General features: G+C 58.5%; 6 protein-coding genes across 6 annotated transcripts; 4 read left to right on the forward strand and 2 right to left on the reverse strand.

The window, feature by feature from the left end:
* Window positions 1-101: 101 nt before the first annotated feature.
* On the forward strand, window positions 102-2,663 carry HRG_09506 (sec34-like family domain-containing protein; the record flags this gene model as incomplete). The annotated part of the gene is made up of 6 exons (XM_044867977.1): window positions 102-215; window positions 291-613; window positions 668-1,007; window positions 1,070-2,011; window positions 2,079-2,315; window positions 2,385-2,663. 6 exons carry the CDS (start codon window positions 102-104, stop codon window positions 2,661-2,663), a joined length of 2,235 nt encoding a protein of 744 aa, XP_044717237.1.
* Window positions 2,664-3,555: 892 nt separating this feature from the next.
* On the forward strand, window positions 3,556-4,743 carry HRG_09507 (glutathione-dependent formaldehyde-activating enzyme domain-containing protein; the record flags this gene model as incomplete). The annotated part of the gene is made up of 5 exons (XM_044867978.1): window positions 3,556-3,792; window positions 3,868-3,942; window positions 4,036-4,082; window positions 4,153-4,348; window positions 4,423-4,743. 5 exons carry the CDS (start codon window positions 3,556-3,558, stop codon window positions 4,741-4,743), a joined length of 876 nt encoding a protein of 291 aa, XP_044717238.1.
* Window positions 4,744-5,400: 657 nt separating this feature from the next.
* On the forward strand, window positions 5,401-6,481 carry HRG_09508 (mitochondrial carrier protein; the record flags this gene model as incomplete). The annotated part of the gene is made up of 2 exons (XM_044867979.1): window positions 5,401-5,521; window positions 5,664-6,481. 2 exons carry the CDS (start codon window positions 5,401-5,403, stop codon window positions 6,479-6,481), a joined length of 939 nt encoding a protein of 312 aa, XP_044717239.1.
* Window positions 6,482-6,902: 421 nt separating this feature from the next.
* HRG_09509 (RINT-1 / TIP-1 family domain-containing protein) lies at window positions 6,903-9,401 on the reverse strand (the record flags this gene model as incomplete). Its single annotated transcript, XM_044867980.1, has 3 exons — window positions 6,903-7,390; window positions 7,465-7,741; window positions 7,806-9,401. The coding sequence occupies 3 exons, from the start codon at window positions 9,399-9,401 to the stop codon at window positions 6,903-6,905; spliced, it is 2,361 nt and encodes a 786-aa protein (XP_044717240.1).
* A 1,841-nt stretch (window positions 9,402-11,242) lies between these two features.
* HRG_09510 (ca2+ regulator and membrane fusion protein fig1 domain-containing protein) lies at window positions 11,243-12,319 on the forward strand (the record flags this gene model as incomplete). Its single annotated transcript, XM_044867981.1, has 4 exons — window positions 11,243-11,309; window positions 11,373-11,441; window positions 11,506-11,833; window positions 11,941-12,319. The coding sequence occupies 4 exons, from the start codon at window positions 11,243-11,245 to the stop codon at window positions 12,317-12,319; spliced, it is 843 nt and encodes a 280-aa protein (XP_044717241.1).
* Window positions 12,320-13,433: 1,114 nt separating this feature from the next.
* On the reverse strand, window positions 13,434-16,454 carry HRG_09511 (glycosyl hydrolase family 47 protein; the record flags this gene model as incomplete). Its single annotated transcript, XM_044867982.1, has 6 exons — window positions 13,434-13,722; window positions 13,821-14,032; window positions 14,102-14,794; window positions 14,844-14,923; window positions 15,257-15,344; window positions 15,399-16,454. The coding sequence occupies 6 exons, from the start codon at window positions 16,452-16,454 to the stop codon at window positions 13,434-13,436; spliced, it is 2,418 nt and encodes an 805-aa protein (XP_044717242.1).
* Window positions 16,455-18,423: the final 1,969 nt, after the last annotated feature.

Below are 18,423 nucleotides of genomic sequence, written 5' to 3' on the forward strand. Positions count from 1 at the left end.
AGCCGCCTCGAGTCGCACAGTCGTCCGTGGCTTCTACCAAAAGCTTAAACAAGCTTCCTCGCAGCTCGGACTTCCACGGCCTGCCCCAGCCATCGGCCGTCATGTACGAAGACTCGTGGTACAGCTTCGTGCCGGAAATTACGAGCAAGAAGCCGACGACTACCGCCCAGCCGCAGACCCATCGCCGAAGCGAGTCTCTCGGCCAGCAACCGAATGCATGTCGCCCTTTCCCCCTTGGTTTCCACCGCCATGCGCCGACGCGGGAAAGCTGACCGAACGAATTTGAACAGGGCACCGGCAAGGTTGATGACATTTCCGAGCCGCTGGAAAACGTCTACGAGGAAATTGAGGACTCCAACACCCCGCCCGAGCCCACCCTGACGCGCCGCGCCGCCTCCTACTCGGATTTTTATCGCGTTGTCAAGGCGCAGCTAGCCAAAGATGGGGGCGCACGGAGGAAGAATACGCCAGCGAGCAGGAAGGACAGGAGCTTGGAAGCGCTGACGCTCTGCGCCGAAGCCTCTGCCATCGGAGCGCACGACGGGTCCGGCGCTGTGCCCGCCGACTTGGCTTTCAAGGACGAGATGCTCGAGGCCAGCCAGCAGGAATATCTGTACGAGTCGGGCGAGTGAAGTTTGGAGCAGGGGGGATCGCTGACCCTCGCCAGGCTCTATCAAGACCAGCTGACGCTCACGGAACGCCATCTTGACGGGCTCATCGACGACGCTAATGCTGCGCTCAAGCTGCTCACGTCTCTGTCAAACTCCTTCCAATCCGTCGAAACCCAGACCTCGTCCTTCCAGTCAAAGTGCGAAGGCCTCTTGACTGAACAACGACGACTGGAGAAGCTCGCAGACGAGGTCGGGACAGACCTGCACTACTACGCCTACTTGGACACGGCCACGCGTCGTCTCAATGCCCCTGGAGCCAGCCGGCTGGTGGAAGACGAGGCATTTGGCGACATGGTGGAGAATATCGACTCTTGCATTCATTTCATGAGCGCTCACGTATGTATACGCGCTCCGCTTACTCGTCCCGCCGCGCGGCCGCTGATCAGAGGCCCATGTAGGAATCATACCGCGAGCGCGAGTCGTACCTGGCTCGCTACAACGCGCTTCTCACCAAGGCCCTGCATCTGTTGGACCACGCCTTCACGGGCCGCTTGGAAAAAGTGTCGCCCGAGATTGCCCGTCAGATTGCCGCCACAAAGTCCGAGTCGGCCCGCCATGCCCTGGCCTACGGCCGTTTCGAGGAGATGATTACCGACTCGTACTCGTTGCTCCCCAATATCCAAAGGGCGGTCCGCTGCGCCTACGACCCATATGGTAGGCCGGTAGAGGCGTCGTCTGTCTCGGGAGTCTACGCCAATTCCGCCGCAAACATGTTTCGCACCTATCTCACCACCAGGGACCGGGACCTCAAGGCTATGACGCAGCACCATGCCGAGGAGTTCCAAAAGGAAGTCAAGAACCTCTCCGTGGAAACGGCTTGTCGAAACTTTATCAAGCAATCGTTTGAAAAAATGTACAACGAAGACGGCCTGTTCTCTAGGGTGTTCAACGTCGAGCTTATGTGGAACTCCTCAGCCAGTTCGGCTTTCCAGGCAATCAAAGCGATAAACACATCTATGGCTCACCCAGGCAATTTGGCCCCCTTGGCCACCAGCTTACAGAACGTGCTGCAAACCGCCGACCTACAGGCTGTCTGCAATGTGGTGGGGTGGCTTGCTGGCGAGTACTCCATCTCGGAGAGTGACGACGAAGAGTCGCCGTCGTTTCGGAGGTACCGAGAGTACGCGGCGCGGCTGCTTGTCGAGCATCTCTGGTCCTTTACCGACGGCGCGTTTGCCGCAGAAGTGACCAAGTCGATTTCCAAAGCTCCGATGCAGGATGGCGCCCTCAAGATCGAGCCAGCCGTGGATGGCGCGGCTTCCTCGAATGCATACCCCCTTGTCAGGCGGGCAATTGAGCTGCTGGCCATGTTTGACCAGGCCATGCCCAAGGAACGATCGGTAAGACGCGTCAGATTGCTAGCTGCTTTCCATCTATTATCTGCTGACTTTCTTGTCTCCTGCCTAGGCTAAGAATAGCTCGGTGGTGTTCAATATTATTCGCGAGACCATTCAAGTGCTGCAGCGGGCCGAGGCGAGGATCCGGTCGCTCAAAACAGGCACCGACGCCGACCTCTTTATGATCCAAAACTTACTCATGATCAAGAACGAGCTGTTTTCCCTCGAAATCGGCGACATTAGGAGTCAGCCGCAGTCGATGCAGCATTTCGGGCGGATCTGGGACACGCTCAGCCCCCAGAACTGGGTGGGCTTCTTCAGCAGCATCATGGGCGGGTCGCTCTGGACTCGCGGGGCGCCGGCGGTGACGGCCAAGACGCTGACGGCCGAAGACATGAGCGAGCAGCTGGACGAGTTGTTACGGCAGTCCATCTACGCCTTTACGAAGCGCTGGGGCACATTGATCAATGACTCACAGAGTCGGAAGACGGGCGTCAAGCCGATAGCAAAGGTGGAGGCCGAGCTGGAGAGCATGTTGGCGAACGCGTTCCAGAACCACCCCGAGGTCATTTCGAAGCTCAAGGAGGCGATTTGGCTCAACGCCCAGGCGCAGAATAATGCCAAGGACGCGAAGAGGGGCGCGAAGCGGTATTAAGTTGCAAGGGGAGCCCTCGTGGACGACACCTCTCTTCACCCATACCTTTGACGAGGCAGATCTATCTCTGCGAACAAGGTTTCGGACGCCATGAGAGGCCGGCATCAAGCGCTGAAAAGCAGTTAGGCCAAGGACCGGAGGCCTACGGCAGGCGGCATGGAGCGAAGTACTCACGGCCGTCGAGTGGGGGTTGAGTCATGAGAGACGAACCAATGTTGGCGGAGACTTGTCAGCATATCGGATACCTGTCAGATGGAGTGTTCGATGCAGTACTCTTCTGGAGCAAGACTCGAAACTGTCCTTGTTGTATCTTGAGAACCGGCCTCGTCTAGATACTATGCAGGTCCAGAGATGCCTTGTCTTTCCAAGTATTCTGCGAAAGAGACGAGCGCTTCAACGAGCAGACGGGCAAGGAAGCGAGGGAGTCAGTCCAGCAGATGAATAGATTCGCACCGAGTCCACGGCTTGGATCTTCAGCTTGACCATGGATCGACAGCCTGGTCTGACACACGCAAGCACTTGCGGCTTTTGCAGCCCAAGCGGCTAACGCGAAGCGGGTCCAAGTCGCTGATCCGACGTGGCTGCGGGTAAGCCAGTGAGGTAAAAAGTAAGCGGGCATGTCATCCGGATCTCCTCGGCTTATGGGAGCGAGTGGGATGAGACAGGGAAGGAGGGGGCGGCGCTCCAGAAACCACATAAGCGGGAAAGAGGTCGAGAGGGAAGGAGTCAGCGGGGCTTATACCCTCGCAACCCTCGCAGGAGCGTAGTTTCCCCCAACGAAACAACCCATCGTACACACTCAGCAGAGTCATCGAGAGCAGAAGGCCAGGCATCTCCATCAGCATTGTTCGCGAAACCCCAAGTCTCGCACCGCCCATCCACCGCTGCCACCATGACGACGACGCAGACGCAGACGCAGACGTACCGGGGCAACTGCCACTGCGGCGCCTACGTGTACGAGGCCAAGCTGCCGGAGATTACGTCGGCGCACGAGTGCAACTGCAGCATCTGCCGCAAAAAGGGCTATCTCTGGGTCTTTGTGGGCGAGAGCGACGACTTCCGGGCCGTCAAGGGGACCGATGACGAGCTTACTAGCTACTCGTTTGGCTCCGGCAAGATGTTCCACAAGGTGCTTCCTCCTCCTCTCCTTGATCTTTTGGGTGGCTCGTACAGAATAGCAGAAGAGCTAACGAGTGCCGCGCAGTTCTGTCCCAAGTGTGCTACGCCCCTCATGGGGGTATTTCCAGACGGGCCCCCGGGCAAGCAGCGGGGTTTGAACGTATGGCTTTCTCTTCCCATCTGCTTTCTCCTCTTGAGAAACAGAAGAGAACAAGGGCGGCGAGGTCGAGACTGACGAGACCGGACTGAGCAGGTGCATGCCATCCAGGGATTGAACACCTGGAAGTTGGAAAGGAAGATGTGAGTTTCTGCTGTCGGGTTCTCGCTCAACTCTCCACCATCAAGACTTCAGAGCTAAAGCTTTGCCCAGGTTTGACGGGGCTGCGATGGGGAACAAATACGTCCCTCATGAGTACAAGGGCAGCTTGCCGGCAGCCGTCGCAGGCAAGCAGCTGTACACGGGAAGCTGTCACTGCGGCAAAGTGCGTGTGGCGCTCATGAGCAAGCCCTTGGATGATAGCTACGACGATAGAATAGTCGAGTGCAACTGCAGCATCTGCGAGAGAGTGAGCAGAGCCCCGAAGGACAAGGAGACTAGGAGGCGGAGAGACGTACGAGTGCTGACACCGAGGCTCTACAGAACGGGTGCCGCTGGGTCTATCCGCCCGTGGCCGCCGTGGTGCTGGCTGGCGACGACGCCGACATCGGCCGATACTCGTTTGCGCGGCACATTATGAGCAAGACGTTTTGCAGGACCTGCGGCGTGTGCATGACGAATGAGCGCAACGCACTGCTGGCCGACGATGCCATTTCGGAGAGGGACGGCCCGTTCAAGGCGTGGGCTGAGACGTACCGCCCCGTCAACCTGCGTGTCCTGGACAATGTGGATCTGTCGGGCTTGAGGCCGGCGCAGATGAACGACGGGGCCAACTCGTTGCCACCACCGTACGAGAATCCGTGAGAGTGCGAGTTTACTTGCCATGATGCTGAGCGAGGTTATATAACTGCACTTCCCGGCTGATCCAGGTAGGCGGGTGGCTCAACCTGGATTCATCGTGGATGACATGACACACTGCTCAACCTCTTCACAGTCAGGAATGAAGCTGTATATGGGAAGAGGTGTGCCGGAGTGCCTGGAGTCGGTGGCCCAGTTGGATATCCGTCGCGCTGCTCTTGAAGCTCCTGCTATATATACCGGATTTTGTGGAGAGCACTCTCAAGTAACATGAATACTCGAGTAGAAAAATGAGCGCAATTTGCTCGGGAAAGAGAAAACATCCAGTACAGAGAAGTTGTAGATAATGGTGAGGAAGCGGGGAGGTTTTCCCACGGCGGCTCGGCGCATCTGCAGCTGCCCCACCAGGAACCGCCGTCTGTCAGCAATCTTGATCGAAAGTCCCAACCAAACCAACATCACCAACCCACGACGCCAGAAGCTTCAACCCTTCCAGACGACAAATCCACACCGGCTCGGGCTTCCACCTCTCATCCCCCGACACAAATCGTCCCTCGGCAGCGTCAATCCGCCCCTACCCCCGATCACGCCATCGTTGGAAGAGGGCAGGAAGGGAAAGGGGAGGAGCATAAGGAAAGGATAGAGGAGGGCTCTGCGCTCGCGATGGAGGCGCCGCTGGCCTCGGAGACGGTCGAGCCGCCGCCGTCGTCGCAGGTGGGCGCGCAGCAGGCGGCCAAGGATCTCTTCTCGGGCGCCGTGGGCGGCATCGCCCAAGTCTTGATTGGTGTGTTGGCTGTCCCCCTCTTCCCCCCGGAAGCAAATAGACCTCCTCCAATGGTGGTTCTTCCAAGCATCTATACATCTACATCTATGGAAGAGGGGTGCGGCGCGCTGACTGAATGCCTTGGGTGAGGGCAAAACTACAGGCCAGCCGTTTGACATTGTCAAGGTCCGCCTGCAGACGACGAACCAGTACGCCGGCGCCGTCGACGCAGCCGCCTCGATATACCGCCACGAGGGCGCGCTGGCCTTTTACAAGGGCACGCTGACGCCGCTGCTGGGCATCGGGGCGTGCGTGTCGATCCAGTTTGGCGCCTTCCACGCCGCGCGGCGCTGGTTCGAGGGCCGCCAACAGCAACAGCAGCAGGGCCGCCTCTCGTACGCCCAGTACTACGCCGCCGGCGCCTTTGCCGGCGTCGCCAACGCCGCCCTCTCGGGCCCCATCGAGCACGTGCGCATCCGGCTGCAGAGCCAGCCCCACGGCGCCGCCGCGCGCCTGTACGCCGGCCCGCTCGACTGCGTGCGCAAGCTCGCCGCCGCCCACCCGCGCGGCCTGCTCCCCGCGCTGTACCGCGGCCAGAGCGTCACGCTGCTGCGCGAGGCCGCCGCCTACGGCGCCTGGTTCGCCGCCTTCGAGTTCCTCATGAACGCCGACGCCGCCCGCAACCGCGTCGACCGCGCCGCCGTGCCCGCCTGGAAGGTCGCCCTGTACGGCGGCTTGGCCGGCGAGGCCCTCTGGCTCGCGAGCTACCCCTTCGACGTCGTCAAGAGCAAGATGCAGACCGATGCCCTGGTCCCCGCCGACCGCAGCTTCCCCACCATGCGCAGCTGCTTCGCCGCTACGTGGCGCCGCGATGGCTTCGCTGGCTTCTGGAGGGGCATCTGGCCGACCCTGTTCCGCGCCATGCCCGTCAGCGCCGGCACGTTTGCCGTTGTCGAGATGACCATGCGCGCCATTAACTAGAAGTACCCCCCACTCTGTCCGGTTTGTCGTCTACACATACAAATCCTCATGGTTTGACTCTGTACACGTTGGGCGGTTGCCGTTCAACTTGGCGGTTTCTCGTCCGTCATTGGAAAAGGTGGCGAAGATAAACGGAAAAGACATGTACTACATCCTGTATACAAAGACATGGCCGGCCTTCTTTAGCTGTAGAGGCCTAACTAGAAACGCGTCAAAGGCATCAAGACGGAGCTGGCGAGAATCGAACACCCAGTTCTGGCAGTACGGTGGTGACTTGAGCCGCGACGACATACGAGTGCTGGTTGGCATTGGCCACGCTCCGAGCTGCAACATTGACCCTGCTAGACAAACAGGACGGGGGCAGACACACGGCCCTGTCCATTCAAGCCAAAACGCCCGCCTCCAGCGAGTGAGCGGCCCGTCACCACCCGACATTCTCGTTGTTCTCCACACGCCTCTCCAGGATGTGCCTGGCATTCACCGGCGTCAGCGCCTCGAGCCCCAGCTCCTCAAGCACCCTGCGCGCCTCGTCGTTGCTGGTAAAGGCCCGGTCGCTCGCCTCCTTGAGCGTCGTGCCGCTCGCGCCCTCGCCCACCGACGCCGGAAGGTTCAGGAGCCGCGTGCCCTCGCGCAGCGCCTCGAGCGCCGACGAGCCCCCGGGCAGGTAGCGGTCCACCAGGGCCAGGATGGCGGCGCCGTCGTGCGCAAACTGCGCGGCGCCGAGCGTGGTAAAGGACTGCCGCACCAGCACCCCGTTCCAGAGCATGTCCTGCAGTCGGTCCAGCGCCTCGTGCCAGACGCGTCGGAGCGACGCCGTCGACAGCGTCTTGTACAGGAAGTCGAGGTTGCGCTTGAGGACGTGCAGCGGCTCATCCAACTCCGGCGTAATGGACAGTTGCGAGGGGTCGTCTATGAGCAGCAGTAGAGCTCAGTAACTGGTTACCGTCATCACGGGGTTGTGCGGAAGAAGAGGAACGACTTACCCAACACAGCCGTCTCGCCCACCGTCGTCCATTGAACCTGGTTGAGATAGGCTCGGAAGGCCTTGGAATGCGACTCAGTCAGGGCCCCAGTCAGCAGCTCCTCTGCCGCCTTGCGGCGCATTGTGTACGCGGCCACCGTCTCGTCAAAGATGCCGCTTTCTTCGTCGCCCTCGGCAGACGTGTCGGGGAGGCGGCCCTGCAAACCATCCCGGCCGACTTCGCTGCTTCGTCGCCGCGCATCACGAGCCTGGATGTCCTCCCACAACGCGGCAAAGAACTAGGATCTTGTCAGTCACGTGTGAATCAGAATACAAAGCAAGCATGTGCGAGGCATCACCCACCTCCTCGTCGCTCCATTCCGACAAGGTGCTGGCGACGCGGTCCGCGCTGCCAGCCACCTTGCACAGCGTCTCTAGGGCGCCCGTCCCCTCTAGAGCAGCCAGTTGCTCCCTGGTCGCCCCGTGCAGGGTCCTGCCGAGCGTGGAGGTTATGGACTGGTACGCCTCCAGGGACCCTCGCAGCCGGTCATGGTAGCCGTCGAGTATGTCGAGCTGGATGTCGGTGAGGAAGCGAAGCTTGTGCTTGAGCTTGTGCAGCCGCTCGTACTTGGAGGTCACGGCCCGCAGTAGATCTAGGATTCGCACAGCGGCAAAGGTAGGCTTCATCTTGCCCGCCACGGCGTAGTCATAGTCGATCTTCCGAGCGTCCTGTGACTCCAAAGTCTTCTCGAAACGCTCGAGCGCAAAGTCCCGTTCCACCTGGAACCAGTCGTCAAAGTGCGTGTCCAAGACATCGGCGGCGAGACCAGGCCAGCCGAGCTCGGGATCGCCGCCGTCGTAGCTGTATCTCGCGCGGATGTCATCGTCCAAGGCCATCAGCTGCGACATGAAGCCACTCAGGTAGGGGGGATTCTTGATTGCCTCAGCTGCCACCACTTGCACCTTTTCCCGCATGACGGGCAGCATCGCAGTGACGAAGCCGCAGACGGGGTCCAGGTAGGCCGTCTTGGTGTCGAGCGGGCCGTCACGAAACTTGGCAGAGAGCAGGTGGCTGAGGTTGTCGCGGAAGAAGGCCTCCCACTTGTCAATGGTGGCGAGAAACCAGGGGAAGCAATGCGAGCCGACGGCCTGCAAGTTGCTCGTGGGCTTGTCGCTGAGGAAGTGGAAGCGAAACTCGGTTACAAACATCTTGGTCATGACGTCAAATGGGAGGAGCGAGACGACGCCCGGGCTGTGCACGAGTTCGGGCATCTGGAGGTCGAGGAGCTTCTCGAAGCAGGCAATCCACTCGTCGTCCATCTGCGACTGAGGGTCGACGCGGGGCCATTGCCGCTTGGTCAGGACGGCCTCGAGCTCGGCGGACATGGTCTTCTTCATCTCGGACCAAAGAACATCGGTGACCCTCTCGACGTGGTCGACTAGGTGCAGGCCCTCGCTGCCCTGAACGGCCCTCAGCTTCATGGCGAGCTCCTTGAGTCGAGCATAGGGCTTAAGAGCGGCCTTGGGGCTGGCGGGTAGATGCGACCGGGCCTCGGCGCGCAGAGCTTCGACGTCTTGCAGCAGAAGAAGGTATTTCTGGGCGAGGTCGACGGTCTGGAGCTTCTTCATGGGCCGCTTGAGGCGGGCAATGGCTTCGCTAGGGGCGTCGGAGGCGGCGGCGACCTTTGCGCGGACATCGATGCTCTGCTGCAGCTGGTTGAAGTCGTCGATGCGGGCCTGCAGGGACAAATGGCGGTCTTGAGCGGTGCGGCGGGCCTCGTCGAGCTCCCTGACGGCATCGTCGAGCTGCGACTGGAGCTGAGTGCGCTGGGTCTCGACGCTGGCGAGGAGCTCGTCGAGGGTGTCGAGGTCGGCGGTGGATTGGAGCCTATCATCGAGAAAGTCCTCAACGCGCATGTCGAGGGAAGTCCCGGGCGCGGTTTCGGAGAGGGTGGTCATCCTGCCATGACTCGGTGAAGCTGGGGGAGCATGAGATGCTTGTCGAGGAGAGCGTGCTGCACTGTCTTGGTGGAGGAGAAAAGGGTTCACAGTGGAAGAGGAGCAGATGACGTTGGGGATCGTAATTGTGCCATGCTGCCACTTTGCACGGGTAGCTGCATAGATACTGTGCATGCACAGAAGCAGTGGCCAAGCGAATATCCTTGTATCCAGTAATCGATCGACCTCGAAGCGCCTTCAACTCTGTGTACATCGTCCCTTGTCACCTCCACGTGGGGGCGTTGTTTCTTCTCAAAATTCACTGGGTGTCTGTGTCACAGCGCCGAACCGACTGCTTCTACAAGAGGCATCGGGACTTCGTGGTGGCGGTGAAGTTGTCTCTGCTCCAAGTCGGCACGTGTCCCTGCAGGGTAGGTCGCACAACTTGAGCTTGGGCACCCAGGAGGGCTTGCAGCAAGTACATTAGGCTTGGATCTCCGAACAGCCGGGGTTTCCTTTTATTTTGCTTGGCGACCAATGACGAGGGCATCCATGACGGGCGAGACGAGATTGGTACCTGACCAAGCAAGTGTGCGGGCTGTGTGCTGCGCGAGTAGACGGACCCCTGACCTGGACGGCGTCTTATTGCCCTGCCCAGGGACGGAGGTCTGGGCATCTAACTCGTCGTATAGAACTGATCTGATAGTCAAGATTGACTCGTAGGAGATTGGTTCAGCTCGCGTGCAGTTTTGCGGCACTTGGAGGTTGATTCCACCTTGCTCGACGATTCCAAGGAGTTTTGCGACGCCGCCATAATACATGTACATACCCTAAGGTACCTACCTACTTCACTGTCAGTGAAAGTACAGTATACTCGGTATACCTGCCGCAGCTTGCCAGCTGCATCTAGCTTGAGCCTCATCGGCAGTCTCGCTACAAGCCCTCCCCGCCAACACAAGCGGACGCAAAAGGTACCCGATACCCCTACGTGACAGCGCAGCTCCAGCTCTCGCCCTGGCCCGCGCGGCCCCGCAGCCGCCGCAGCCCCACCTTCGCATGGCCTCCACGGCAAGGTACCGAGGTACGTACAGTGCGCGTCGTCCCGTCAACGCGGCAGAGTCAATAAAAAAGGACGTGGCTGGGCCAACCGCCGCCGCGGCCAAGTCAGTGAGAAGAGAGGTTGGGGAGCGTCGTCGTCACCTTCTCGTGTTGCATGCGCCTTACATCAATCAATCACCTGCTGTTTCTTTTCCCCTTTCTCCCAGCCATCGCATTTTATAGCCAAGAAAAAAAAAATACTGTGCGTGCCGCCGTGTCGAGTGAGTAAAGCTGCAAAGGGGCAACACAAGCTGCCCCCAAGGTCAAGTTTGCTTTCGTCATACCTCTCTCTCTCTACCTAACAAACTCATTGACTCTCTCTCCTCTCTCGCTCTCTCTCTACAGGGTGTGTGTGGCTCAACCAACGCTTGCCGTCTCTCTCTACTCCCCATCTCGAGAGTCCAGTACATTCCTCACACAAGCAAGGGGTCCTCATCTATACCAAACTCACCTTTGCAGCAACAGCCTCACCAAGCATTCCAGGTCCTCGCCCATTTCATCCCCGCGCGCGAGCCTTGCTTTGCCATTCCAGCTGGCAAACAAGGACCCTTGATCCGCCCACAACCTCCCGCATTCCTCGCCACCGACGAGACCCTCATCGCCTCTGCGGGCCGTCCCGAGGCTCGAGAATTCCAAACGAGCGAACGAGCGCAGCTCGGCATCGAGAAAGTGGGCGCGCGCGCGCACAAGAGTGTGGAGGCTGAGCCCATCTCTCCCCTCTTGCCTGATCGCGCCGTGGAGGAGCTGTCAGGCCGACTCGGCGCATGGCCATCGGGAGCGGCTCGTCGAGCTCACCTCGGACCATGGCTCCGATGCAGGCCGGCTGGTCCCGTAAGGCCCCTTTCCGAGGGAGTCGAAGAAGGAGAAGCCCAGGCTAAGACGTTGATACTCTAGGGTTCGTGCCGTTTCTGGGCTACCACCATGTCCTCATGATATTGATTGTCGTCGCAATCATCCTGCTGTGTACGTCCTACCTTGCCAGTCTCATCCTCTCCCTCACTCCCCCAGCTAACGTATTGCGCCAAAGCACTCCTCCTCGCCGGATGCTCGTCGTCGTCGCCCCTCATCCCCGACATCTTCCTCCTCTCGCTCTACTACCAGCACTACGAGGCCGTCCCCGACACGGCCCAGGTCGACTACAACGTCCACACGGCCATCGAGAACATTGCCGGCGGCGCCAGCATGCAGGCCCGCGTCGGCTATTTTGGCATCTGCGTCAACCCGGACGGCGGCTCCTGGCTCTGCAGCAACAACGCCACGGCGCTCGCAAAGGAGGTCTCGGTCGACCAGGACCCCCTCAACCTCATCTGGCTCGCCGCCCAGTTCAAGGACATGATTGTGTTCCCCTATCTAATGTGAGTTTATGTTTATTCTCCCCAGGCTGACTATACATATATACATATATACATATAAATATACGTATGTGTGTCTACTCTTGCACATATACTGACTTACACCCCAGAATCATCGCCATCATCTTCGCCTTCCTCTGCTTCCTCCTCCTCGCCACCTTCCCCGGCTGGCACGAAGAGGAAGACTCCGAGGGTTCCGAGCGCGAAGTCAAGCCCTTCCCCTCGCGGCCCGTCTCGCAAATCGCCCTCGCCATCATCTTCATCGCCTCCATCTTTGTCCTCGTCTCGGTCCTGTGGCAGCACACGGCCTCGGTCGCCGCCTCCATCATCGCCCAAGACTTTGGCAACGGCGCCGTCCGCAGCGGCGTCGGGACCAGCGCAATGGTCATGGGCTGGTTCTCCTTCACCCTCCTCATCATCGTCACCATCGGCCTGCTCGTCATGATATTGAGTATACGCGTCCTCGGCCAGATGATGCGAGATTCGTGAGGGGGGCTCCTGAGAAACACAGCCTGGGGCCGAGGAGTGAGCTTGGGCAGAGCATGGGGGAGAGATGAAGAGGGAGAAGAGAACAAGCGAAAATAATAATGGGCGACGCAAGCAACGGCGAGACGAAGCAAGGCGAGCCGCAGCAGCAACTCAGTCCACATGAACCGCCAGCCAAGCTCGAGTCCCCTTGGGCCTTCCTCCTCTGCATTCGACGACTACAATCTCCCCTCCGCTCCCCCAGCCGATATCCGGGACAATGAAACAGTCATTGAACTCTGACCAACCCCCTACCCAACAGCAACCGTCTTTCCCCTCTCCTTCTTCCACCCCGTACAGCCTCCTCGACCACCTTCGAAATCGGCAGAATCGGGGGGAGAAAGAGGAAGACGGGAACAAAAAAGGCGCAGAACCCGCCAGCTTGCATTCATCAACAGCCCAGTTATATACAGGACGGAGAACCTTTCCCCCCTCCAACGACAGATGCGCCCCATGTTTGGAACGAGTCTTTTTTTGTGGTTTTTATCATTATCGTCGATCGCACCCGGTCGGAGGAGCCGTCATATTTAGTATGTGTCGGAGGTTGACGTTTTTCATGCCTCCCCTTTACTCTCCTTCCACACTCCTAAGCCGCTTCTGCATGACATGAGGGAGAAGAAGGGGGAGCGAACATATAGAGCGGCCCAGGCACATATTATACAGCGGATCAAGAAAAGAACGTGAGAATTCACCCTGCGGTCACAAGCCATGTACAAATCAAGGGGACTGGGAACGGGGACGGCTTGGCTCAGCTCTAGAAATGGGACCAAGATTCTTGAGAGCCCATTCTCCGATGAGACCAATGATCCTGCCTTGAGTAAGACGTGCCAGTGACCGAGAAGCTCCAGCGCAATCAGAGTAAAGAGAGAACTCCGGAGACGTCTATTGTCCGCCCGACGTCTATTGTCCGCCCTCGGTATTCACCCCTCCCAACGTCATCATGAGTTATGTTATCCTACCCTATTGAAACGCCCAAGTCTCCGCGGCCGCTTGTTCCGCCGGCCAACGCCTCTTGTCCCAAAGCAAAAATCACACCATGCAAGCAAGCACGTATGCTGCCCTTGCGAGCCGGCGCTCCTTAGAGCCGGAACGGGTGCGCCTCCGTGTTGAGCACCCACTCGTCGAGACTGATCACGTCTGGCTCCGAGAAGAGGAGAAGGTAGTACTTGAGCGTCTCCGCCATCCAGAAGCTCTCCATCTCGTCCTTGGTCGTCGGCTCCTCCAACAACACATTGTGCACGGCACTGTTGGCAATCGAGGTCCTCGTCGCCCGCACCGTCGCCTCGAACATTTGCCAGCCCTTGTCCATCCACTCCACGTCGCCGGTGATACGGTACATGTACCATACTGACTCGATCGCTTCAGGCCTGTCGGGGTGCTCGTTAGCTCTGATGCCCCATCGAGAAGAGACGGGAAATGGGAGCCAAGAGTTCGGAGGGGTGCAGGCGAATGTAGCCCGACATACCGAAGAATATACGACGCCGACGGCACGTCCACGAATCCTGGAGGAAGCCCCTCCCGCTGAAACTTCTCCTTGACGTACTCTTCGTGCGACTGCGGCTTGTCCGCAGCCGAGCTATCCGACTTAGACGCCAGTAGCCCTTGCCGCTTGGAGCTGGCCGGGCCGTCCGAGTCGGCCTCGGCGGCTTCCTCAGTGTCATCATTCGCCAATGAATTCTTCGGAATGTCAAGCTGAGAGCTTTTGCCGTTCTTGAACTTGTGATCCTTGCCGAAGTTCTTGCCTACCTTTTTCCTGAGCGACGCTGGCAGCTTCGAACCGTCGTGGTCGTCTTCATCTTCAGAGCCTCCCTCGCTGTTCTTGCCTTGCTCTGGGACAGCCGCTCGTTTGTCAATGACGCTCGACTTGTCACCCAAGGAGTTGCTCTTTTGCCGAATGGTGTCTTTTGCACTGCTGTCAGATGCTTTGGATTCGTCGTCTTCCAATGCGGCTTTGGCAGCCGCTGCTCGGCCTGCCTTCTTTGTTCCCTGGTCCGCTTCCCACTTTCGCGCCTGCTCATCTCGCCGGCCCTTGGACGGGTCAAGCTCCTCCCACCACCGAGTCCGATTGAAATCGCACTGGTCCTTGGAAGGACACGGAATGACGTGCCCAAACTCTGGCATGATGCCCGACAAGGTCGACTGGTAAGCCCACACACAGCCGTTTGCGAGTTTCTTGGCGGTTTCAACGTCCTCTTCCCTGTCAAAGAGCCTGCCCCCGAGCCCGTACATGCCACCAATGAAGCATGTCAGGTGAGCAACCTCGTACTCGTATCGAAAGTCTTCGACGGAGTCTCGATAAGTGCTCAGCTTGGCGGGGAACAGCACGTCCCAGTTCCCCTTGATCATGGGCCGGAATAGGAGCCACTTGTTGATGGCGCCAACCGCGTCCTCGTAAAGCTTCTGGTACTTGGACTCTCGACCGCCGAGAAGCAGGTATTCCTGTCGCCAAAGTTAGCCAAGCAGGAGTCGACCTTTGCAGGATGCTCACCTTGGGGAAATATTCGTAGGCCGAGTCTTGCCCACCGCCCACGTGGAACTTTTGAAGCCCATTTCCGCCGGGAACCAGCCCTTGGGGCACGCAGTCCCACTCGGACTTTGTCCCGTCAGCTGCAAAAGGGCCGCCTCGCTTCTCTCTGCTCTTGAGGGTGCCATTGGATGTAGTATTCGTCGAGTCTCCGCTCGACCTACGTTGCTGTTGGCCCTCCGAAGCACTGTCAAGCTCTCTCCGCCTATTCGAGTCAAGGACAGAGCGCAGCCCCTTTGGCCGACCACCAAAACCCTGTGGTTCGCTGAGGACTTCCTGAGAATCCACCTGTTCCTTGGCGCCCTTGCTGAGCGAGTCTCGCAAGCTTGTGGCGGTCCTATTGCAGCCTGAAGCGTCCAGAGACTCGGGGAACATGCCGGGTATGAGCGATCCTTGTTGCTGAAAATCGACTAGGGCGTTGGTGATGCGGTCAATGGCATCGTAGTACTTGTTCTCCGAAGTGATCTGTGCCAGTCGGGTAAATTCCATCGAGAGGCTAGCCAGCTCGGCGATGCCGACTTGGCTGGCAGCATGGGGCTGAGACGTGTACTCGGGTTTCCACTGGTAGTACAGCAGGGGCATCCTGTTGGGAGTATCAAAGATACCCATCAAGATCTCGGCCAGCTCCGTGGCCTTGTCCAGCAAAAAGGAGTAGTCGCCTCGAGACCCTCCACTGACATCGAAGGCGGCGATGAGGCCGCCGAGATATCGAATGGTGGTCTCAAAGACGGGGATATCGGAGCGGGGGGTGTAGGTAAAGTCGATGTTATTGACGGCCTTTGCCGCCTCGTCAAACTCTTTCTTCATGCCGGCGATCCATAGGGTATCTAGAGTATCGACCAAGGTGGCGGACCAGCCACAGAAGGGATCCCGATAGCGACCCGAGCTGGGGGAGAGCTCGTCGTGCATCCAGGCATGCTTCTTGTAACCAGCCCAGGAGCGAGCCAATTCCGTCTTGACCTTTTTCTGCCTTTGCAGGCGCGTATCCTTGGCCCGTGGGGACTCGGAGGCGAAGTTGAACTGGACCTTTGGGATTTTCTTGGCGGCACCGGTGGGAAGCGGAACGATGGATGCCTTGGACAGCGGGAAATGCTCGTTGGGCTTGGTCCAGTGAACCTGGCCATCGGCGAGGGGCATCGACTCGGGGGCGGCACCCTTCGGGGGATTCTTCCAGCCCAGCGGGACCTCGTCCTTGTCGGCCTTGTCTGGAGAAGTTGGGTCGTCGGAGCCGTCTAGGGAGGGCCGAGGACTCCCATCCTTGGATGACGGGGGATGCTGCAGGTCGACTCGCTCGTCACCGCCCGCCTTTCCCTGACCGACGTGGCCTGACTTTGGCTTGTCGTTTGCGAGGGGCTCGGAGGCCCCCGTTAGTGGCTCTTGCGGGCGATTGGCGGCGAGCGACTTAGCATGTTCGCGGTTCGGACCCTGGGGCGCGGATTGGGGAACGAGCGGCGGCGGGCGGCGGGTGCTCGCCAGGTCGGGCTGCGGGGCCCATGAGTTCTGGACGAGGCGGTAGAGCAAGAAGACGACGACGACGGCGCAGACGGTAAAGAGCCTGTATCTGCGTCTCGGCATGGTGGATGGAGGCTGGTTGCGAATGCTTCTTTGTTGGTTGAAGGGATGCCGCGAGGGGAAAAGATGTTGCTTCGGCGCACGGACGGGTTCAATACGTTTATGAAGACCGCATTGCCCAATCTTTGATAGAGGTAAGGGAGACAGACGTCGCCGACGGTTTCGGTCTGTTGTAGGGGGGCGAGTCAATCGGCTTTGGCCGGTAATGGTTCTGCTGCTGACGATGGAGCTCGTGGCAAGGTAATAAAAGCGCGACCAAGTTTCCGAAAGTAGCAATGATATTGATTAATCAGACAGCCTTGGTTGGAGCTGGGCCACGTCGACAAGTCGCCCTCGACGATGAAGAGAGGACTTTTAAAACACACGAGGAGAGGCAGGCGACGGGCTAAAAAGGGAAGGCAAGAAGTAAAGCAGGGATGCGGTTGCGTCGAAGCTTGCTTTTATGCATGCGTGGTTGCGGAGGGGTCGCTCCTTGCCTCCGCCAAGGGGTGTCCAGAGACTCCAGACAGAACCCTTGATCGGGCCTTGGCAGCGGCATGTCCCTTGCACGTACTTTGCCGGCTACAAGAGTAGAGGCCTGTACCTGGGAAGCACTCTCAGCTCGATACCGTTGAAGTCCCGTTTCGGCACTGGCCGGTATCAGTAACCGCGGAGTACCTAGGTACAGGGAGCTTCACCTGCGCTAGGGCATATGCCAGGTACCTGCCGCAGGCTCTAGGAAGCAGCTGTGTCGCACTTGTCGAGCTCTGTAACCCGATTACTGGGCTAAATAATAATATGCATGTAATTAATTACCGTAGTACCTGCTTTGGATCTAGCGTTGGCCACCCTTGGTTGCACACAGTCACTTGACAAGCACACAAGCAGAAAGGAGTACGTACCGTAATTACTGTAGCCTACGGAGAGGTACTTCGTACGGCATTAAGATAGGTAGGTAATTACCCGTTGATCTTGGTGTGGGGCCACAGCAGCCCAACTAAGTGTCTTCGCCACTTAGTTGGCCCAAAAAATCCGGCACAGCCCAAAAAATCCGGCACAGCAGGGTCCTCAATTTGGGGTGCAAAATCAAGGGAAATTCTACGCTTCGCTTCATGGTGCCGTCAATGCGACTTCAAATAGCTAAAATATACATGTGATCAATAGCTGGATCACCTAAAGACGCAAGTAACAACGAAAAGTGAAAAAATCACGTCTTTGGGCCTATTTAGGAGCTGCCGCCTTCCAGTCGAAGAGATAGGAAGACCGCGTTTGTGAGTCCAAATAGACGTATTATGTAGTAATTTCGCCTGTTGTGCGTCTCTGAGAGCTATTTTATCCATACCTGTGTTCCTGGAGCGTCTGCTGTATCTTGTTGGACGATCGGGTGCGCGGTCGAGGGCATGGTGTATCGACTACCGCTTCAACCGCTGCTAACGGCGGCGATGAGGTATATTCTCTTGCGTGTCGAGTAAATTGTCCTCGTCTTCATCGTCGGCGCCATCCTCACTATGTTTGTCAAGATCGAGGCCTGTGAAATAGACGGTATCGTCACTGCCGGGCAACGACGACATATCTGTAAGTGGGCGAGGTCGGGTCGCTGCGCGCGCCTGACATCTCTGGCGGAGTTATTTCTCTTCGTGGTATCATAGAAAAGGATTCCTTGGATGGCTCTTTGAGCTCCCGCATGAGGGTATCGCAACTTTGCTCCAGAGTGTAGAACTCAACGTCTCGTCCCGTAAACTCTAGCCAGGGCTTAAAGTTCAATGTCTTGACTCTGCCATTGACTAACTGCTTCTTCCCGACTTTATAGTCTTCTCGGATCTTCTGCATCTCTCCACGAACTCGTTTAAGATGCATCCTTATCTCCTGGCGCGTTTGAAGCCGGGTTTGCTTTGCCTGGAGCTCCTCATACTCCCGGGTGATGTCGGCCATGCTGGAGCTCGTGATAAACTCTCCGCGCGGCCTGACAATCTTGCCTCTCTTCATTCGATTC

This window comes from Hirsutella rhossiliensis (assembly GCF_020360975.1).
Source record: "Hirsutella rhossiliensis strain HR02 chromosome Unknown scaffold00012, whole genome shotgun sequence".
Taxonomy (NCBI): Eukaryota; Fungi; Ascomycota; class Sordariomycetes; order Hypocreales; family Ophiocordycipitaceae; genus Hirsutella; species Hirsutella rhossiliensis.